This window comes from Schistocerca americana, chromosome 1 (assembly GCF_021461395.2).
Source record: "Schistocerca americana isolate TAMUIC-IGC-003095 chromosome 1, iqSchAmer2.1, whole genome shotgun sequence".
Lineage (NCBI taxonomy): Eukaryota > Metazoa > Arthropoda > Insecta > Orthoptera > Acrididae > Schistocerca > Schistocerca americana.
The window spans coordinates 1111039779-1111055832 of record NC_060119.1 but is presented as its reverse complement, the minus strand read 5'-3'; the positions used below and the strand labels follow the sequence as shown (position 1 = coordinate 1111055832).

Genomic DNA, 16054 nt, shown 5'->3' with positions numbered 1-16054 from the left:
ATCACTTGATCATGTGTCATAGGACGTCCGCCCCCACAAATTCAACGAACAATAACGAACAAAATGAGATCAGAAAAAAAGTGGCTTGCGCTACTGCCCCTGGATCACGTGGTCCTGGGTTCGATTCCCGGCCGGTTTGGGGATTTTTTTTTCCGCCCGGGGACTGGGTGTTTGTGTTGTCATGAAAGTGGCGAGATTGGACTGAGAAAAGATTGGGAATTTGTATGGGTGCTGTTAACCATGCAGTTGAGCGCCCCACAATATAATCATCGAGAACAAAACAGATTTCTCTGGTTTTCCTGTCTTTGTGACTGTATGTGCCAGTATTTGGAAGGAAACGTGTCACTTGAACTTTCTGAGGCGTACGCTCATGTAATCTATGTAGTGGTGCACACCGTGAAGCAGACTGCTTCCCTCGTGGCGCCTACTGCTGAATCTTGATGAGCATAGTCATGAAGCTCTTGTGGTCACTAAACGAAACCGTGACGAAATGTGCCGTGCTTCTTTCGATCTTATCGACTGCCTTTAATATCCTACCTAGTAAGGGTCCCACAATGACGAAAAATACTCATAAATGGGCCCAACGGCTGTCGCCTGAGCTACCTCCGTCATGTATGAATGAAGTCACCACAGGATACTTACAATAAACCCCAGTATGGCACGTACTGTTGTTAGAAAAATTTCATATCGGTTTCCACGTTAGGCCGCTACTCACGGATACTCCTACCTACTTTTCGGTTTATGCTGTTCACAGTGGGTTATATCCAGCAATAATAATTGAGCTGTCACGCCCATTTGTGTACAGTATCTAACAGTGGTTTACGCTAAAGTTCAACTGGAAGTCCCTGTACCAAGAGTCGACCCTGGGCAGATCTTGCCGCATTTCTCTAAAATTTTCTTTCATTTCATCTTCTCTATTTATAACAGTACCACCCGCGGACAGCGCCAAGTAACTTCTGGCGACATACAGGAGAGCATTTATCTGTCCCCTAAACTGAAATGGACTTCCAGGACTCTCCTGGGGTACGTCTGAAGATGATTTTACACTTGACTGATACGCCCCATTAATAACGACGTGTTGATTTCTGTCTGCCAGGAGGCCCTCCGTCCAGTCAGGAGTCTGGCCAAATATACTGGAAACTTGTTATTTCTTCTCTAGATGACAGTGCGGAATTGTATCGAACGACTTCTGCAAGTCATGGAACACGGCGTTAACTTGGGTGCCGTCATCTGCTGTCATCTCGATCTCATGAAGGAACATAACGAGCTGGGATTTGCAAGACCTCTGTTTTCACAGTCCATCGTGAGAACTACAGAGGACATATTCATTCTCCGGAATGGTTGCCCTTCGGGGAAACAAGACAGACCTAAAGGCAGAAGAATCAGCAATGATCAACGGCATGAGGATGCGTAAGGCAATGAAAACCACTGTATTACACACACATATTGTGTAATCGCCAAGACGTGGGTTTGTAATTGAAGAAGTGTAATGACGATTGTAACCTCCCCCTCACTTATCGACCTCAATGACAGTGAAAAATTAAACCGCGTGTACCTAATGGAAATTTGCGAAAAACAATCGTCACCGAAGTTAATCTGTCGGTAAAGAGGGAGGAAAGGGTTACATCTAAACTGAAAGGAAAAATGCAAATGAAATTGGTGGGAATTAATTTTACGTTGACAATTAATTGGCGTTAATTAGATATTTTTAGATTTGGGGAATATTACGGTCGCCAGTCCTATGGACAACTACTATAATAACTGAAAATGAAAGATTAATGCACATATAATTAGCACTAAAAGCGTGGCAACTGAAGGTTGACACGTGTTGTGTGAAAACTGAATGTTTGTCGGAAGTAATAAATTTCGCTACACTCTGAGTTAGTTTAGCAAAAGAAAGCTGAAAGTTAATTTAGTGACTGAAATTAATAGTGAACTTTGTTTCTGAAGCACTACGAAATTCAACAAAATAAGGTTAGTCTTGGGCTACCTCAACAGTCATTTCAAAAGCTACTTGAATCTATGCAATTTAGAAATAAGAGATTTAACTTTGAACTTGAATTACATGATTTTGAACATTTAACAATAGTAAAATTTAGTACATACCAAGCTGAGCTGAAGTCACAGATAAGCTAAAATATGGTAACAAAACTCGCACTCTTAATTTCTGCTTGTGTAATCTAAATATTGTAGCCAGCTATGAATACTTTAACTGAACTTTGAAATTAAAGCAGTGAAATGGAATGATATTACTTTATTGCTGGCGTATGAATTTCAACGACACTCCGGTTCATTCCAGAGAAGGAAGGGACCCTGCTTGGTAATGCAATTGGGACAATGAGCAACAAAGTTTCATGCTAAGTTGCTGTATTTTTGTGATGAAACAGTTTGAAAAGCTGATGTCTGCATATAGTTCTAAGACTTTACGTGCTTTTAGTCTTCCTTGTTGGCTGATTGAAGGTTTGGAGTCGTCGATCAGGGAGGTGGGGACAGTTACTCATTGTCGGCTGTCGCTGTTGCAGAAGCTGGATGTTGGCGCGCCTTCTTCTCGACACGGTCACCAGGCGAAACGGGCTCTTGATGTGCACCAGCTAATGCTTCCCGTCCGCGACATCGTGTCAGAAACTATCATAGCAAGTCGAGCGCAATTACATGCTGCCAAACCCCGAAAGCGCGGCAACTCGCTGGAGCGTCACACAACACTCCTACTCCAGCGCCCTACTCCAGCCAGACTCTCCTCTGCCCGCACTCCATGCGGCAGAGATAACACTACCAAAGATCCTAAATACTTTGGTTCTCCACACGACCTATCGATATATAATATATAATTGGTTTGTTTTGTAAATATTATTTGTATTTTTACGCTGGGTCTTGCCTAGGGAAAACTATGCAATCGAACGACTACATCGATAGGTCGTGTGGAATAAATAAATAAATAAATAAATAAATAAATATATATATATATATATATAAGCAAAACAATTACAATATATAAAGACACAGAAATGTCATATCTTCAGGTAACAAAATAAGGAAAACATTTATAGTACAATAGATGGAAATAGGAGGATATGCATATCCGGCGTTACACGATCTCCATGTTGGCAAAATATTCCGGAATGGTTGCCATTCGTATCTCTGGGAGCGGCTGCCAAGGGGAGGTGGCCATGAAAAAAAGACTGAATAATCGATGAAAGGATAACGTGTTACGAGTCGGGCCGTGGAATGTCAAAAGTTTGAACGTGGGGGGGAAGCTATAAATCTGAAAATGGAATGAAAAGGTTCAATGTGGATGTCAGTGAAATGAAATGGAATAATGTCAAATATTTCCTGTGAAATGAATATAGGGTAATATCAACAGCAGCAGAAAATGAAATAACGAGAGAAGGGTTTCGTTATGAATAGAAAAGTAGGACAGAGAGTGAGTTGCTGTGAACAATTCAGTGACAGATTGTCCTCATCAGAACTGAAGAGCAAATTAACACCGACAGCGATCGTTCAGGTATACACGCCGACGTCGCACTCTGGAGATGAAAAGATAGAGAAAGTGTGTGAGGGTATTGAACGGGTGATGCAGTACATAAAAGGAGATGAAAATGTAGTCATGTGTGACTGGAACACGGTTTTATGGGAAGAAGTAGAAGAACGAGTTACTTGAGAATATGGGTTTGGTACTAGAAATGAGAGAGGAGAAAGACGAATTGAGTACTGCAGTATATTTCAGCTAGTACTAGCCAATCCTATGTTCAAGATTCCAAGATTCACAAGAGGAGGAGGTGTGCTTGAAAAATGCTGGGAGGATTTCAATTACTTTACCTCGTGGTCAGGCACAGATTCCGGAGTCAGATACTGGATTGTAGTCGAACACAGGAGCAGATATAGATTCGTATCACATTTTAATAATGATGAAGACTATGCTGAAGTTTAAGATAAATGCGCAAAAAAGTGGGTTACGGAAGTACTAAGGAATAAAGGGAAGTTCGTTAAGGCTATACTACTGCGATAAGTAATAGTTCTAACATTCCTGCAAATAATCGAAGACATCGAAAAATCAAGACGCACTCATGGGATCTGTCGACCAGGAAAAAGCATTCGAGAATGTCAAACTGTGCAAAATGTTGGAAATTCTGAGAAAAATAGGGGTAAGCTATAGGGAGAGACTGGTAATACACAACATGTACAAGAACCAAGAGGGAACAATAAAATTGGAAGACAGAGCACGAAGTTCTCGGACTAAAAAGTTTGTACGGCAGGGTTGTGCACTTCGCCCCTACTGTTAATTTATACATCTAAGAGGCAGTGACAGAAATAAATGAAAGGTCGAAGAGTGGAATTAAAATTCTGAATGAAGGATATCAATGATAAGATTCGCCGATGACACTGCTATCTTCAGCGAAAGTAAGGAAGACTTACAGGAGATGTTGAATCAAACTAAAATCGAAGAAAGACGAAAGTAATGAGAAGAAGCAGAAATAAGAACAGCGAGAAACTTAACATCAGGACTGGTGATGATGAAGTAGATGAAGTTAAGGAATTCTGCTACCTTGGAAGCAAAATAGCCCATGACCCGCAAAGCAATGGGGATATAAAAGGCAGACCAGCCATCGGAGAGGGAAATCCTGACTGAAAAAAGCCTGCTGATCAAACATCGATCTTAATTTGAGTAAGAAGTTTCTGAGAATGTACGTCCGAATCACAGCATTGTATGGTAGTGAATCAGGGACAGTGGGAAAACGGGAACAGAAAAAGAATCGAAAAATTTGAGATGTGGTTTTTCGGAACAATGTCGTAAATTAGGGACTGACAAGATAAGGAACTAGGAGGTTCTCTACAGAATCGGCAAAGAAAGAAACGTAGAGAAAACATTGATAAGTAGAAGGAACAGAATGGTACACACCGGTTAAGACATGGCGGCATAACTTCCATGGTACTAGAGAGAGCTGTAGAGGTAGGCAAAGATTGGAATACATCCAGAAAATAATTGAGAATGTTGGTTGCAAGGCTACTCTGAGATTAAGAGATTGGCAATGGAGAAGAATACGCTGTGGGCAGTGTGAAACCAATCAGAAGACTAATGAATCACAAAAATATACAGAAACCAAACATCTTACAATTTTTGATTACGTTGGTAAGTAGAAACGCTTATTTCGAACTCATTGGACATTTCTCGCTGTGTCAAGCTTATACTTGTTTTGCCTTCATTGATGTTTTGATTGTGATTAAGATTTTGATTTCCTGAAGTATGCTTTCATAGTAACTTCGCGTCACCAGTATTGAATAAGAGGTGCTTTCGGATTTTGCTTGATACTGAACGATATTTACGTTTCTACAGCGTACTGTACAGTACTCTGATTTTTCTCTCTTGATAGTACACCTTGACAGCCATAAAAATGGATGTCTTTTATTGACTGTGCAGGTAATCTGCTGTCTGTTTATTGTTGCATTTGATAAAGGCAAATATTTTCCCAGCTATCGTAACAGTCCTAAATAAATGTCGTGTGACGAGGGCCTCCCGTCGGGTAGCCCGTTCGCCTGGTGCAAGTCTTTCGATTTGACGCCACTTCAGCGACTTGCTCGTCGATGGGGATGAAATGATGATGATTAGGACAACACAACACCCAGTCCCTGAGCGGAGAAAAATCTCCCACCCAGCCGGGAATCGAACCCGGGGCCTTAGAATTGACATTGTGTCGCGCTGACCACTCAGCTACCGGGGGTGGACGTAACAGTACTTATAAAGCCTGTAGTAAATGATGACATAACACTGGACACAGATTTCCTGCATTAACTGAGCAGAAGATTTCGTGTTTGGTTGTCGGCGGAAGATGAAAGACTTAAAGCTAGTGAGTCGTTTTTCTAAACAAAGACCGAGAAAGGTGGCACAGTTGTTATGACACAGGAAGCGCCTTTTGGAGTTCGGCGGTTCAAGCCGGCCGGAGTGGCCGTGCGGTTCTAGGCGTTACAGTCTGGAACCGTGCGACCGCTACGTTCGCAGGTTCGAATCCTGCCTCTGGCATGGATGTGTGTGACGTCCTTAGGTTAGTTACGTTTAATTAGTTCTAAGTTCTAGGCGACTGATGACCTCAGAAGTTAGGTCGCATAGTGCTCAGAGCCATTTGAACCATTCGGCGGTTCAAGCACCGTCTTGCCATCCAGATTTACGTTCGCGGGGTTCGCCGCAATAACTCGAGGGGAATGCTAGGATGGTATCTTTGAAAAGGATACGCTCGATTTTCTTCCTCACCCTTCTCCAGTCTGATCCTGTACTTCGTCTCTAACGACTTCGTCGTCCCTTTTTTACATGCTTGGTGTAATTTTCGATAAAGCTATCATTCCACATAAAACTCTGTAGTTGGCAGCGGTTTTGGTCACCTGAGTGTCTCAGTGAATATCCGGTAGATTGAAATTCCCCCGCTTTACCATATTATGATCTGGAAATTTATGACCGGGACTCTACAAATTTTAAAGCTTTTTCTACTGAATGAATGGGTTTTTAATGAGAAAATGGGCCTTACATTCCAGATCGCCTCCTTATTCGAAATCCCATTAGTGTATGCAGGTATCAAGACGGAATGGAAAGTGAAAAGTTGAGTGGTCACTGCAAAAGATGGCCATGTTTATTCCAGATCAAAAAATTCAGCTCTCCGCATAGGAAATCCATACTACCTGCTTGGACAAACTGTCTGATGAACCCAGAATGCCTCAGTCGTGTCTGTACTTTTGTCGTCAACACAATGCATCCTATTGACAGAGTTCATAACGTAATAGCATGAAGATGTCATCTGTTACTAGAAATTTAGGATGCCCCGAACCAGCTGAGACCCAAGTCACGGTCTCAGCAGCGTTAGATGAACTACGTCGTGCCTATTTTTGCTGCTTTAAATGGTTTCGGACCGTGGCCCATACAAACAAACACGAAGTTACGCAAGTGTGAGACGAGATTAACTTGAAGGGTTTTCGTATATAAGACGTAGAACATAGAGAAAAAGATTAACATGATAATTGCACAGATTGATAGCGTGGATATAAATAAAACGAGTGTTGCATCGTTTACAATGATTATTATTCCACACACGAACTGAAATTACAGAATCAAACAGGGAAGAAATAAAAACTTAAATTAATGTTGAAGTATCTTTTTAAAAAGACTAAAGAACTAAAAAATACGATTTCAGGCTCGAATGTTCGTACAATTTCTCACTAATAGGGTGAGAGGTCATCAGTACAAGTGCTCCCTTTTCGAAAATGTTTTTGTTGTTCTTCCAAAAGTGATTCCACAATTGGCTTTAACCAGTATTTTAATATATCGGTGCACAATTTACAGATAGAATTTAAAATAATTATAACTCTATAGTTTGTGGGTTTATCGGTTTCGCCATCGTAAACATAGAAGAGATAGTGGCCGTTAACCTTGCATCGGGGATCCATATTGTAAGCCAGTAGATCTTTAGTAGAAAAAGAAGAAGAAGACGGAGTTTGAATAAAAATACACCATTCTTTACGAGTTTTATATTTATGCCCTCTGTTTTTATTATTTGGATTTTTTATTAATGTCTCTTACTCTCCTAAATTAAGGTAGTCAATATTTTTTACTAATTCTCCACTCCTAATTTCAGGATTAGTACAAATATCTGCCTCAGAGTTAAACAAAATACTTTTATAATGCTCAGTTCATCCATATGTGTTATCACATCCATTCGGGAGTTGTCTCTTTCTGTTTTATTTATATTCATTAATAATTTATGGGCGAAGTGTTGACTCCCATACACATCATTTTTCACCTCATTCACAAATTTTTACCAAATGTCACCCTTTGCTGTTATTGTTAGGGGTTTTGCAATATTTCTATAAGCTATGCAGTGTTGTCTAGCTGGATCCGTCTTAGGCTTTTCAGTTTCGTTGTACCATGTTCTCAGATCTTTCTTTCGCTTCTAGGTGATTTGTTTGCCCATTACCTCGTTTACTGCTTCTTTCATACAGTTATTTATATCCTGACTTTCCTCATTAGTATCCTTCTTTTTGTCATTCTCTACCAAATATCTGTTTAATCTTTGTTGATAGAGGTCTGTAATTTCCTTCATTTTCTATTCTAGCTGTAAACTGTTTCTTGAGTTTTGACCATATACTTCTTAGAAGTATTTTAAACATCAGCAGATAATGATTGCTCTCTCTCTCTCTCTCTAATATATATATATATATCACAACCTCTAGGCCTATATGCTGTAACACTGTCCACTAGAATTTCTCCTTTTCTATCATCTACCACATAGACTATGACTGATCTAGAACCTCTGCCAGGCCACGTGTACTTTGAATATCCCTTTCCATATCGAGTGTATTAGTTACCTTAAAGACGTTATATGTGCAAAATTCTCACATGAGTCTCCATACAAGTATAGTATATCAGTTTTATTAACCTCTTTGATAACAGATTGTAATTTCTGGTAGAATATTTCCATCTCTCCTTTTCTGCCTTCTTCTGAACTATAAATCCCTACTATCGTCATATGTCCTCTGGCTATTTTAAAACGGACTGACATAAGGTTATGCTGTTATTCTTTATTTTTCATTTCTGGTCTACCATTATTGAAATTCCTGCTTTCGCTCTTATATTTTGTGACACTACTCGTACAGTGGATGACACTTTCTGCGCAGTTTCGGCAGTTTAGCGAGCGCGACTTCATTTTTTATGCCGATGTTGCCCATTATCCACTGGAGACAGATCGATTTTTGAAGGTCTTTCGGTGTAGCAAAATAGCTCGCGACGTACAGCGGTGGACAGTTTGCAGTTATTCTCGATGTGGTCCCGAAAGGGATAACTGAGCAACCAAGGAGTTTGTCGAATTGCAGCTCTGATGCATATAGTACGGCCTGTAACTGAGAAATAACTCAGCTGTTAGCACGGGCGCTCAGTTCGCACCAAGAAGTGTTGCCTTTGCCTTACCGCCTCATCAGATATTTCAGCTGCTTTAGAGATGCCTAGTATTTCCTAGTCATCGACTGTCATTTCCAGGCTTTGGCGACGTTTTCGACAAACAAATCAAATAATATGTAATGTTATTAACCACATGCAGAACGCATCATTAAATCAGAGGGCTCGCTCAGCCTCACTAAAATACGCCACTGTTAGATATCTATAAAAGGAAGCTGACTCCACAGATGTCAATAACTACTGGTCAGTCTCACCCCTTATATCACTTTCGAAAACCTCCTACGAAGGTAACGTACTTAATGGCCATCACTCAACTGTGCTGAAGTACTATATTTACTTAATTGCGCTTTGAAGTTCAAATGGGTTTCACTACTGTGGCATCGCTATACTTCTCTAAACGGACAATAAAAATTTTAGATGAGTTGTTGGATCCGTCAGCAACTTCACGGATGCATATGATTGTGTTAGTCAAAGCATTCTGTTAGCGAAATTATGTTTCTCTTCGATGTTTCTCTTCAATTAAGTTTCTCTTCATACTTAGCAAACAAGACGCAGAATGTTGCACAGAAAAGTTCGAGTAATACGAGGGGGAACGCTATGTCATGTGCATGGGTAGAAAGCCACAATGGGCATTTTGCACTGTTCGAGCATAGACCCATTAATTTCTTTGCTCTGTGCTAATGATGTACCATTTTATTTGAATCAGGAGAGATCATTAGTACATTTAGAATATTATAAAAACATTATTTTCGAGCTGAGTAAAGACAGACAAACAGAGAAAATAGCAAGAGAAATGGGTTGTCTTTAAAGTGCGAGAAAACACAGTTCATCCACATTTGTAATTTCGAAAGGACCCCACCTCCTATTGGTAAAGTGAGACAACAAAAACTAATAAACAGGACAGAGAGTCCTAAGATCTTGTCTATACCTTTCGATAAAAATGTAAACTGAAAAGAAAAAAAAACATATGAATCTTTACGTTCATCTGTTTTTTGCCCTAAGAATAATTACTAACTTTGTGAACACAGAAATCAGTGAGTTAATGTATTTTAAATATTTTCATTCACTTATTTCATAATCTGCTCATGGAAATAAAGTGTTTCGAAGACAGAAGAAATGTATTCCAGCGTAGAATAACATCGTATCTCCTTAAAAACTCTCTTTTACGACAGAGGAATCCTTCAATACAAACAAGTAGTCAGTCATCAGCTACTGCAACACTACTAGATATATTTATCTTTCGGACTTTCCCATGCGTCTCAATACTCTGCTTTTCTTATCCAAGTTTGGCCTGCTTTTTTATATATGCCGTCAATCCATCGTCCATTAAGTCATCCTCCAGTACAGTATCTGTTCTGGTCATAAGAGGATTCCATAAGTGGCTCCTATAATCGAGAAACTTTGACGTTAATTACTAACTAAACTGTTGACTGAGCTAAAAAATGGAAGAGGAAATTTCATCTGCAGGTTATATGTACCCTTTGCAGGTGATATTTACGTACACACTGAAAACCGTGTGCATTCGGCAAACGGCCTGCAATCACCAAGGTCTCTCCCGGCCCACCTCGGCAAATGTTTTGAATTTCAAAGCAACTCTTCTGCGGATTTCGTTTATCTTCCGAACTAAAATTTTTCACACGAAAAACGTGTCTACGCTCTTGCAGCCTGCTACATTACAGTTCCTGCTGTACTTCCAATAATATTCATAATAACATTTCGGCCTGTAAGATTTTGTTTCCTGTGTACGTGTGGTTTCTCTTTCGATAAGGAAACGTCTTTTGCTGTCTCCAATACTCGACAAATTCTCCCCTGCAGGAAGAGACCATCGAGAAATGTGGGCGCTTGTAATACCTCTGCGTTTATACCTAAAGGTTTCGGGATTACAGCCACATGATGTCGATATCTTGCCACGATAATTCGGCTGACAACATTCGGCTATCTTTAGAAGACGGCTGAATGGTTGTAAGTCGATATTTTGAAACTTGGAAACCATGGTCATCCGGTTTCAATCCCAAAACTTCGTGGACATCCATTACGCTGGGAGAACGCCAAAAATCGCCTCTCTCTGATTCTTTATATTTCGTTATCATCACTCGTACATCTTCTTTGACTCTGTAGGGGACTTTTTCTATCGAATGCTAGCGCTGCTTTTTCGTATTGTCAACCTTTTTGTGATCATTGATCCGAGACTCCATTAATGCTTTGGCTAATGATTCCCGATCAGTAGGTAATAGCCCAGATTTTTTCCTAGTGCGGAAATACAGTTCGTTATTTATTTCGTTTGCTGCCACGTTGCAGGGCATTCTCCATATATCTTTCACCAATTATTTCCAGTGATTCATCTCTTTTTCGTATTGTTAATTGACACTCGGGTTATCCTGCTGCTTTCTGGTATGTTGTTCTAGCTAAACCCGCTTTCAGTTGTTCTTCCACTATATCAAAACCTGAATTTGGCGTTAGCATGCGAAGTGAAAACGCGTTTGCTTCTACATCCAGATATTGCCCAAATCTTTAGACCTGCAAGGTAAGGCTGTATTTTCTGAGCGTACTGAAAGTACATGTTAGTCAACTAACAACAGCTCATTTCGTCTAAGATTAATCGTTAGTATTTCCGTCGCAAACTCTACATCTGTATACTGTGAAGGTATGGAATTTAGCTGCGTTAAATTCGGAATTCTTCCTTTCAGCGTTGGAGACGCGACGTTTCCTGTACCCTCATCATCCTTAAATGAGCATGCGGGTCTATAATAAGTTCTTAATAAAGTTTACGTGACAAAATGTCACACAAAAGCGTCTTTTTTACTTTTATCATATTTTGTATTAGTCAACTATAGGTTTCGAATATTATAATTTGTTTGAAATATTCCTTGGGCGGCGTGTGGCACTTGCAGTTCGTCAGCAACCGTCCCTCCCTCACAGCAGGTGCTGACTGGAGCTATCAACATCACACCAAATTCCAAGTAGGGCATCGGAATACTAAACTACAAGAGTCACCAGTGAAGACTCAAGAAAGCAATGTCAACAACGTCGACTCGAAATGCTTTTAAAATTTGAAGTTAATGTGAGTATGGCATCAGTTCAATATACATCATCTCTGTGCAAAAGAAAACACTAAATGTAGATTGTTATATCGTCGAAAATCACTCTGAAAAAGTAGAAACAGAAGAACAGTTATTAATTAAGGTTTTATGAGGATACCCTTATCGAGATTATATATGCTATTTCTACCACGAACCCTTTCAGAACACACTCCACAAAACACTGCAGAGTCACTCCACTTCCTATTCCATTTGCAAATCAGTCTGTATGCCCCTGTACGAGCTATAATCTCACTTATTTTGTCCATACGATCCTTATGCGAGATGGACTTGCAGTACTGTCCGTCGGTTTTGACCAGTGCCGTAGCGAACATGCGACTTACGTTGTAAAGGGCACGGTGACTATAGCGTCATAACATTCGCGATATTTTGAAATGTAAATGTCACAGGCAGTTTTGGTTACCACAGTTCACTACACTGGGAAAAATAGTTCGAATTGCAATTATTATAATCAATCACACATAAACAACATAAACATAATACGCATCTATAGTTGGAGTCACGAACGATAACGGTCGAGTTAGGTTCGTTCTGTGCACTTACGTCACACATTCGCCGAAAGCCAATGAGCATTCAATAGTTTTGTGAGCGCTCTGCTGTTAATGCCATAGCTAATGCGAGCATTAAACGTGATCGTAGCGAGTTGTTTGGTGAATTTCTATTCCATTCGTCGCATATTGTCATCGCTGATGGTGGTGGTTGGTTGGTTGGTTTGAGAGAGGAGACCAAACAGTGTGGTCTTTGGTCCCATCAAATTAGGGACGAAGGAAGAGGGAAATTGGCCGCGCCCTTTCAAAGGAACCAGACCGGTATTTGCCTGAAGCGACGTAGCGAAATCAGGGAAAACCTAACTCTCGAATGCGAGTCCAGTATGTTAACTACTGGCCCACCTCATTCGGGGTGGTGGTGGTAAGTGACAAATTCTGCAGAAGCAAGCGAGAGACATAATTTGCAGGATATACACTCTCTTCAAACGGAAACGACGCCCACGCGCGGACCGCAACTGCCGTTTCGAATAGTGAACAACGCAATCCGGACCTGTGCCTCGACCATGGGCGAACTGCCATAGCTAGTGGATCGGACTATAGTATCGCTAAATATAGCACCACAACTGCAGTGGAGACCATAATACAGAAGAGGAATTAAAAACGTCTTTATCACAAAGAAAAAAAAGACTGACAAATCGACTAAATACTGTAATGCCCTCATAAAAAGAAGAGATAATATTTTGTTTCCCATAGTAAAGTCATCAGAACATGAAAAAAATTGTAAAATCATTTCGGAAAGATGTCTATATGGTACGATAAATGGGAATTGACCATACATAATGAAAAATATGAGATCATCCACATGAGTACTAAAATGAATCTCTTAAATTTGGGTTCCCCGATAAATCACACAAATCTGAAGGCTATCAAATGGTTCAAATGGCTCTGAGCACTATGGGACTTAACTTCTGAGGTCATCAGCCCCCTATAACTTAGAACTACTTAAACCCAACTCACCTAAGGACATCACACACATCCATTCACGAGGCAGGAATCGAACCTCCAACCGTAGCGGTAGCGCGATTCCAGACTGTAGCGCCTAGAACCAGTCGGCCACACCGGCTCTAAAGGCTATCAATTCGATTAAATACCTAGCAGTAAGAGTTCCGAACGACTTAATTAAGAATGATCACACGGATAATGTTGCTGGGAAGGTGAACCAAAGATTGCCTTTTATTGGTAGAATACACAGAAGATGCAAGAAATCGACGAAAGAGACAACACTAATGTTGTCCGTCCTCTTCTAGGGAATTGCTGTGTTGTACGGGATCCTTACCAATGGATTAACGGAGGACATCGAGCAAGCTCAGAGAAGGGCAGCTCGTTTTATATTATCAAGAAATTGGCGAGATACTGTCACAGGTATGAGATGCGAGTTGGGATGCCGGTTATTCAGTTTACTGACGAAATGTCAATCACCAACTTTTCCCACTGAATGTCAGGATATTTTATTGTTGGCAACCTACATAGAGAGAAATGACCATTGCAACAAAATAAGAGAAATCAAACCTCTTGTAGAAAGATTTAAGTGTTCATTTTTCCACACGCTATTCGTTAGTGGAACGGCAGCGAAACGGAGCTTTCGATGAAGCCTCTGCCATGCACTTGAGTGTGAACTGTAGAGCAATCATGTAGGTGCAGAAGTAGATACCCATCAGAAGTTTAAAAAATGTCGAAAGCAATGAAAATATGACATCAAATAGCGCTATAAAAGATGCAGTTGTAAATGCATACCAAGAAGTGGCGTCACGTTAGACATTACCAGTACGTCACTGCTCAAAGCCGGTGGATAGTATCGAGAATTTCTCTTGACCCGACTCTAGAGCCAGCAGAATCAAACTGCAGTCTGCCGCAAACGCTGGTCATCTCTTCTCTCCAAGGATTCGAGCCTAAACTCACTTTCGTTCTTCGGATGCTCCTTTCGGAAATACAACAGGAAACATACTGAATTATAAAAAATGGTTCAAATGGCTCTGAGCACTATGAGACTTAACTTCTATGGTCATTAGTCCCCTAGAACTTATAACTACTAAAACATAACTAACCTAAGGACATCGCACAACATCCACTCATCACGAGGCAGAGAAAATCCCTGACCCCGCCGGGAATCGAACCCGGGAACACGGGCGTGGGAAGCGAGAACGCTACCGCACGACCACGAGCTGCGGCCCATACTCAATAATAGTGGTACTAGATGTACCCTCAGCCACATACCGTAAGTTGGCTTGCTTGGAATACACTCACCGTGTACATGTAGGCTCCATATACGAGATAGACTGTTTCCTGTCTTTTTCATATTTGTTACCGGTGCTCCATCTCGCATCCCTCGCCTTCCTTATTCGCCTGTTCCACGTTTAACTACGCAGTCAACCATAAGCTGTGAGCCGCTGTGCTGACTCACCGTCCCTGGTGTCCGGACAGCGTCTTCACCTCCTCCTGCGTTCCAGCAGAAGTCGTCGACAACAGTTAGCTTCTCGTAGTGAACACTGCCGTCACTGAGCAGTTCTCTGTCACCAGTACCGATCGTATACAGATGGTAACTTCTCACAAACTTAAGCTGTAGCTTCGTGAACGAGTCAGCGCAAGGGATCAAAGTAGCCAAGTGTTTCTATGCAGCGACACGGGTCAAGTGGCGCGGTTTTCCATTGTTGAGACCGTCGATGGGACGGAGGCTACAAAGCGACGATCCATTTTGACTAAACCACTGCGACCCACTGATCTGACTGTACATAAATGGTTCGCTGTAATCATAGTTCTTTGGAATAATCACAGCATTCAAGACATTAATCAAACGACTGACAGGAGAATTCTTTTCCTAAAATGATGAACAAACTGATACATAGTTTAAAAGTGTACTTTCATATTCACCGTTTCTGTTTATTTTTGTAATAGAAGTTTCACTGCTCAAGGCTGTTGAAAGTGGTGCTGGTGTGCAGCTAAAAGTGAGCTTAGACCCAAGAGCGACAAAGAATGAAGGAATAAACCTTTTACCTTTGGGACAGTGTTCTTCCAGCTGCTCTGATGCGGCCATTACTCCTCTCCTACACTGACCTCTTCGTCTCAAATCAGCACTTACACGCAAAATATTTATTAACGTACATCTAGATCTACATCTGTTCTCTGTTAACCCTTCTGAAGTACATGAAAAAGCGTGTGCATCCCATTGTACCAGATTTTAGGGCTTCTTCCCGTTCCATTGATGTGTAAACTGGACATCAGCTCTGGGAGATAGTTGAGGATGAGAAATAAGCAGTCAACAGATAAACATTTTACAGCATTGTTTGTTGTGGAAACATACAAGAATCAAAACATAATGCCAGTAATTTCAGCTATTAGTATTATCGTATTACACTAAAAACTAAACTCCTCCCGAACAGGCCAGGATGCCCAGAGGTACCGACCAGCCATCGTCTCATCCTCAGCCCACAGGCGTCACTGGATACTACGGATATGGAGGGGCATGTGGTCAGCACATC

General features: G+C 40.9%; 1 protein-coding gene across 1 annotated transcript in view; it reads right to left on the bottom strand.

The window, feature by feature from the left end:
• Positions 1-14831, bottom strand: part of LOC124596684 (uncharacterized protein DDB_G0290685-like) — a 39200-nt gene extending 24369 nt beyond the window's left edge. Inside the window, exon 1 of the mRNA XM_047135888.1 lies at positions 14823-14831. Coding sequence (XP_046991844.1) covers positions 14823-14831 — 9 coding nt within the window. The remainder of the gene's footprint in view (positions 1-14822) is intronic.
• Between the last annotated feature and the right edge of the window lie 1223 nt (positions 14832-16054).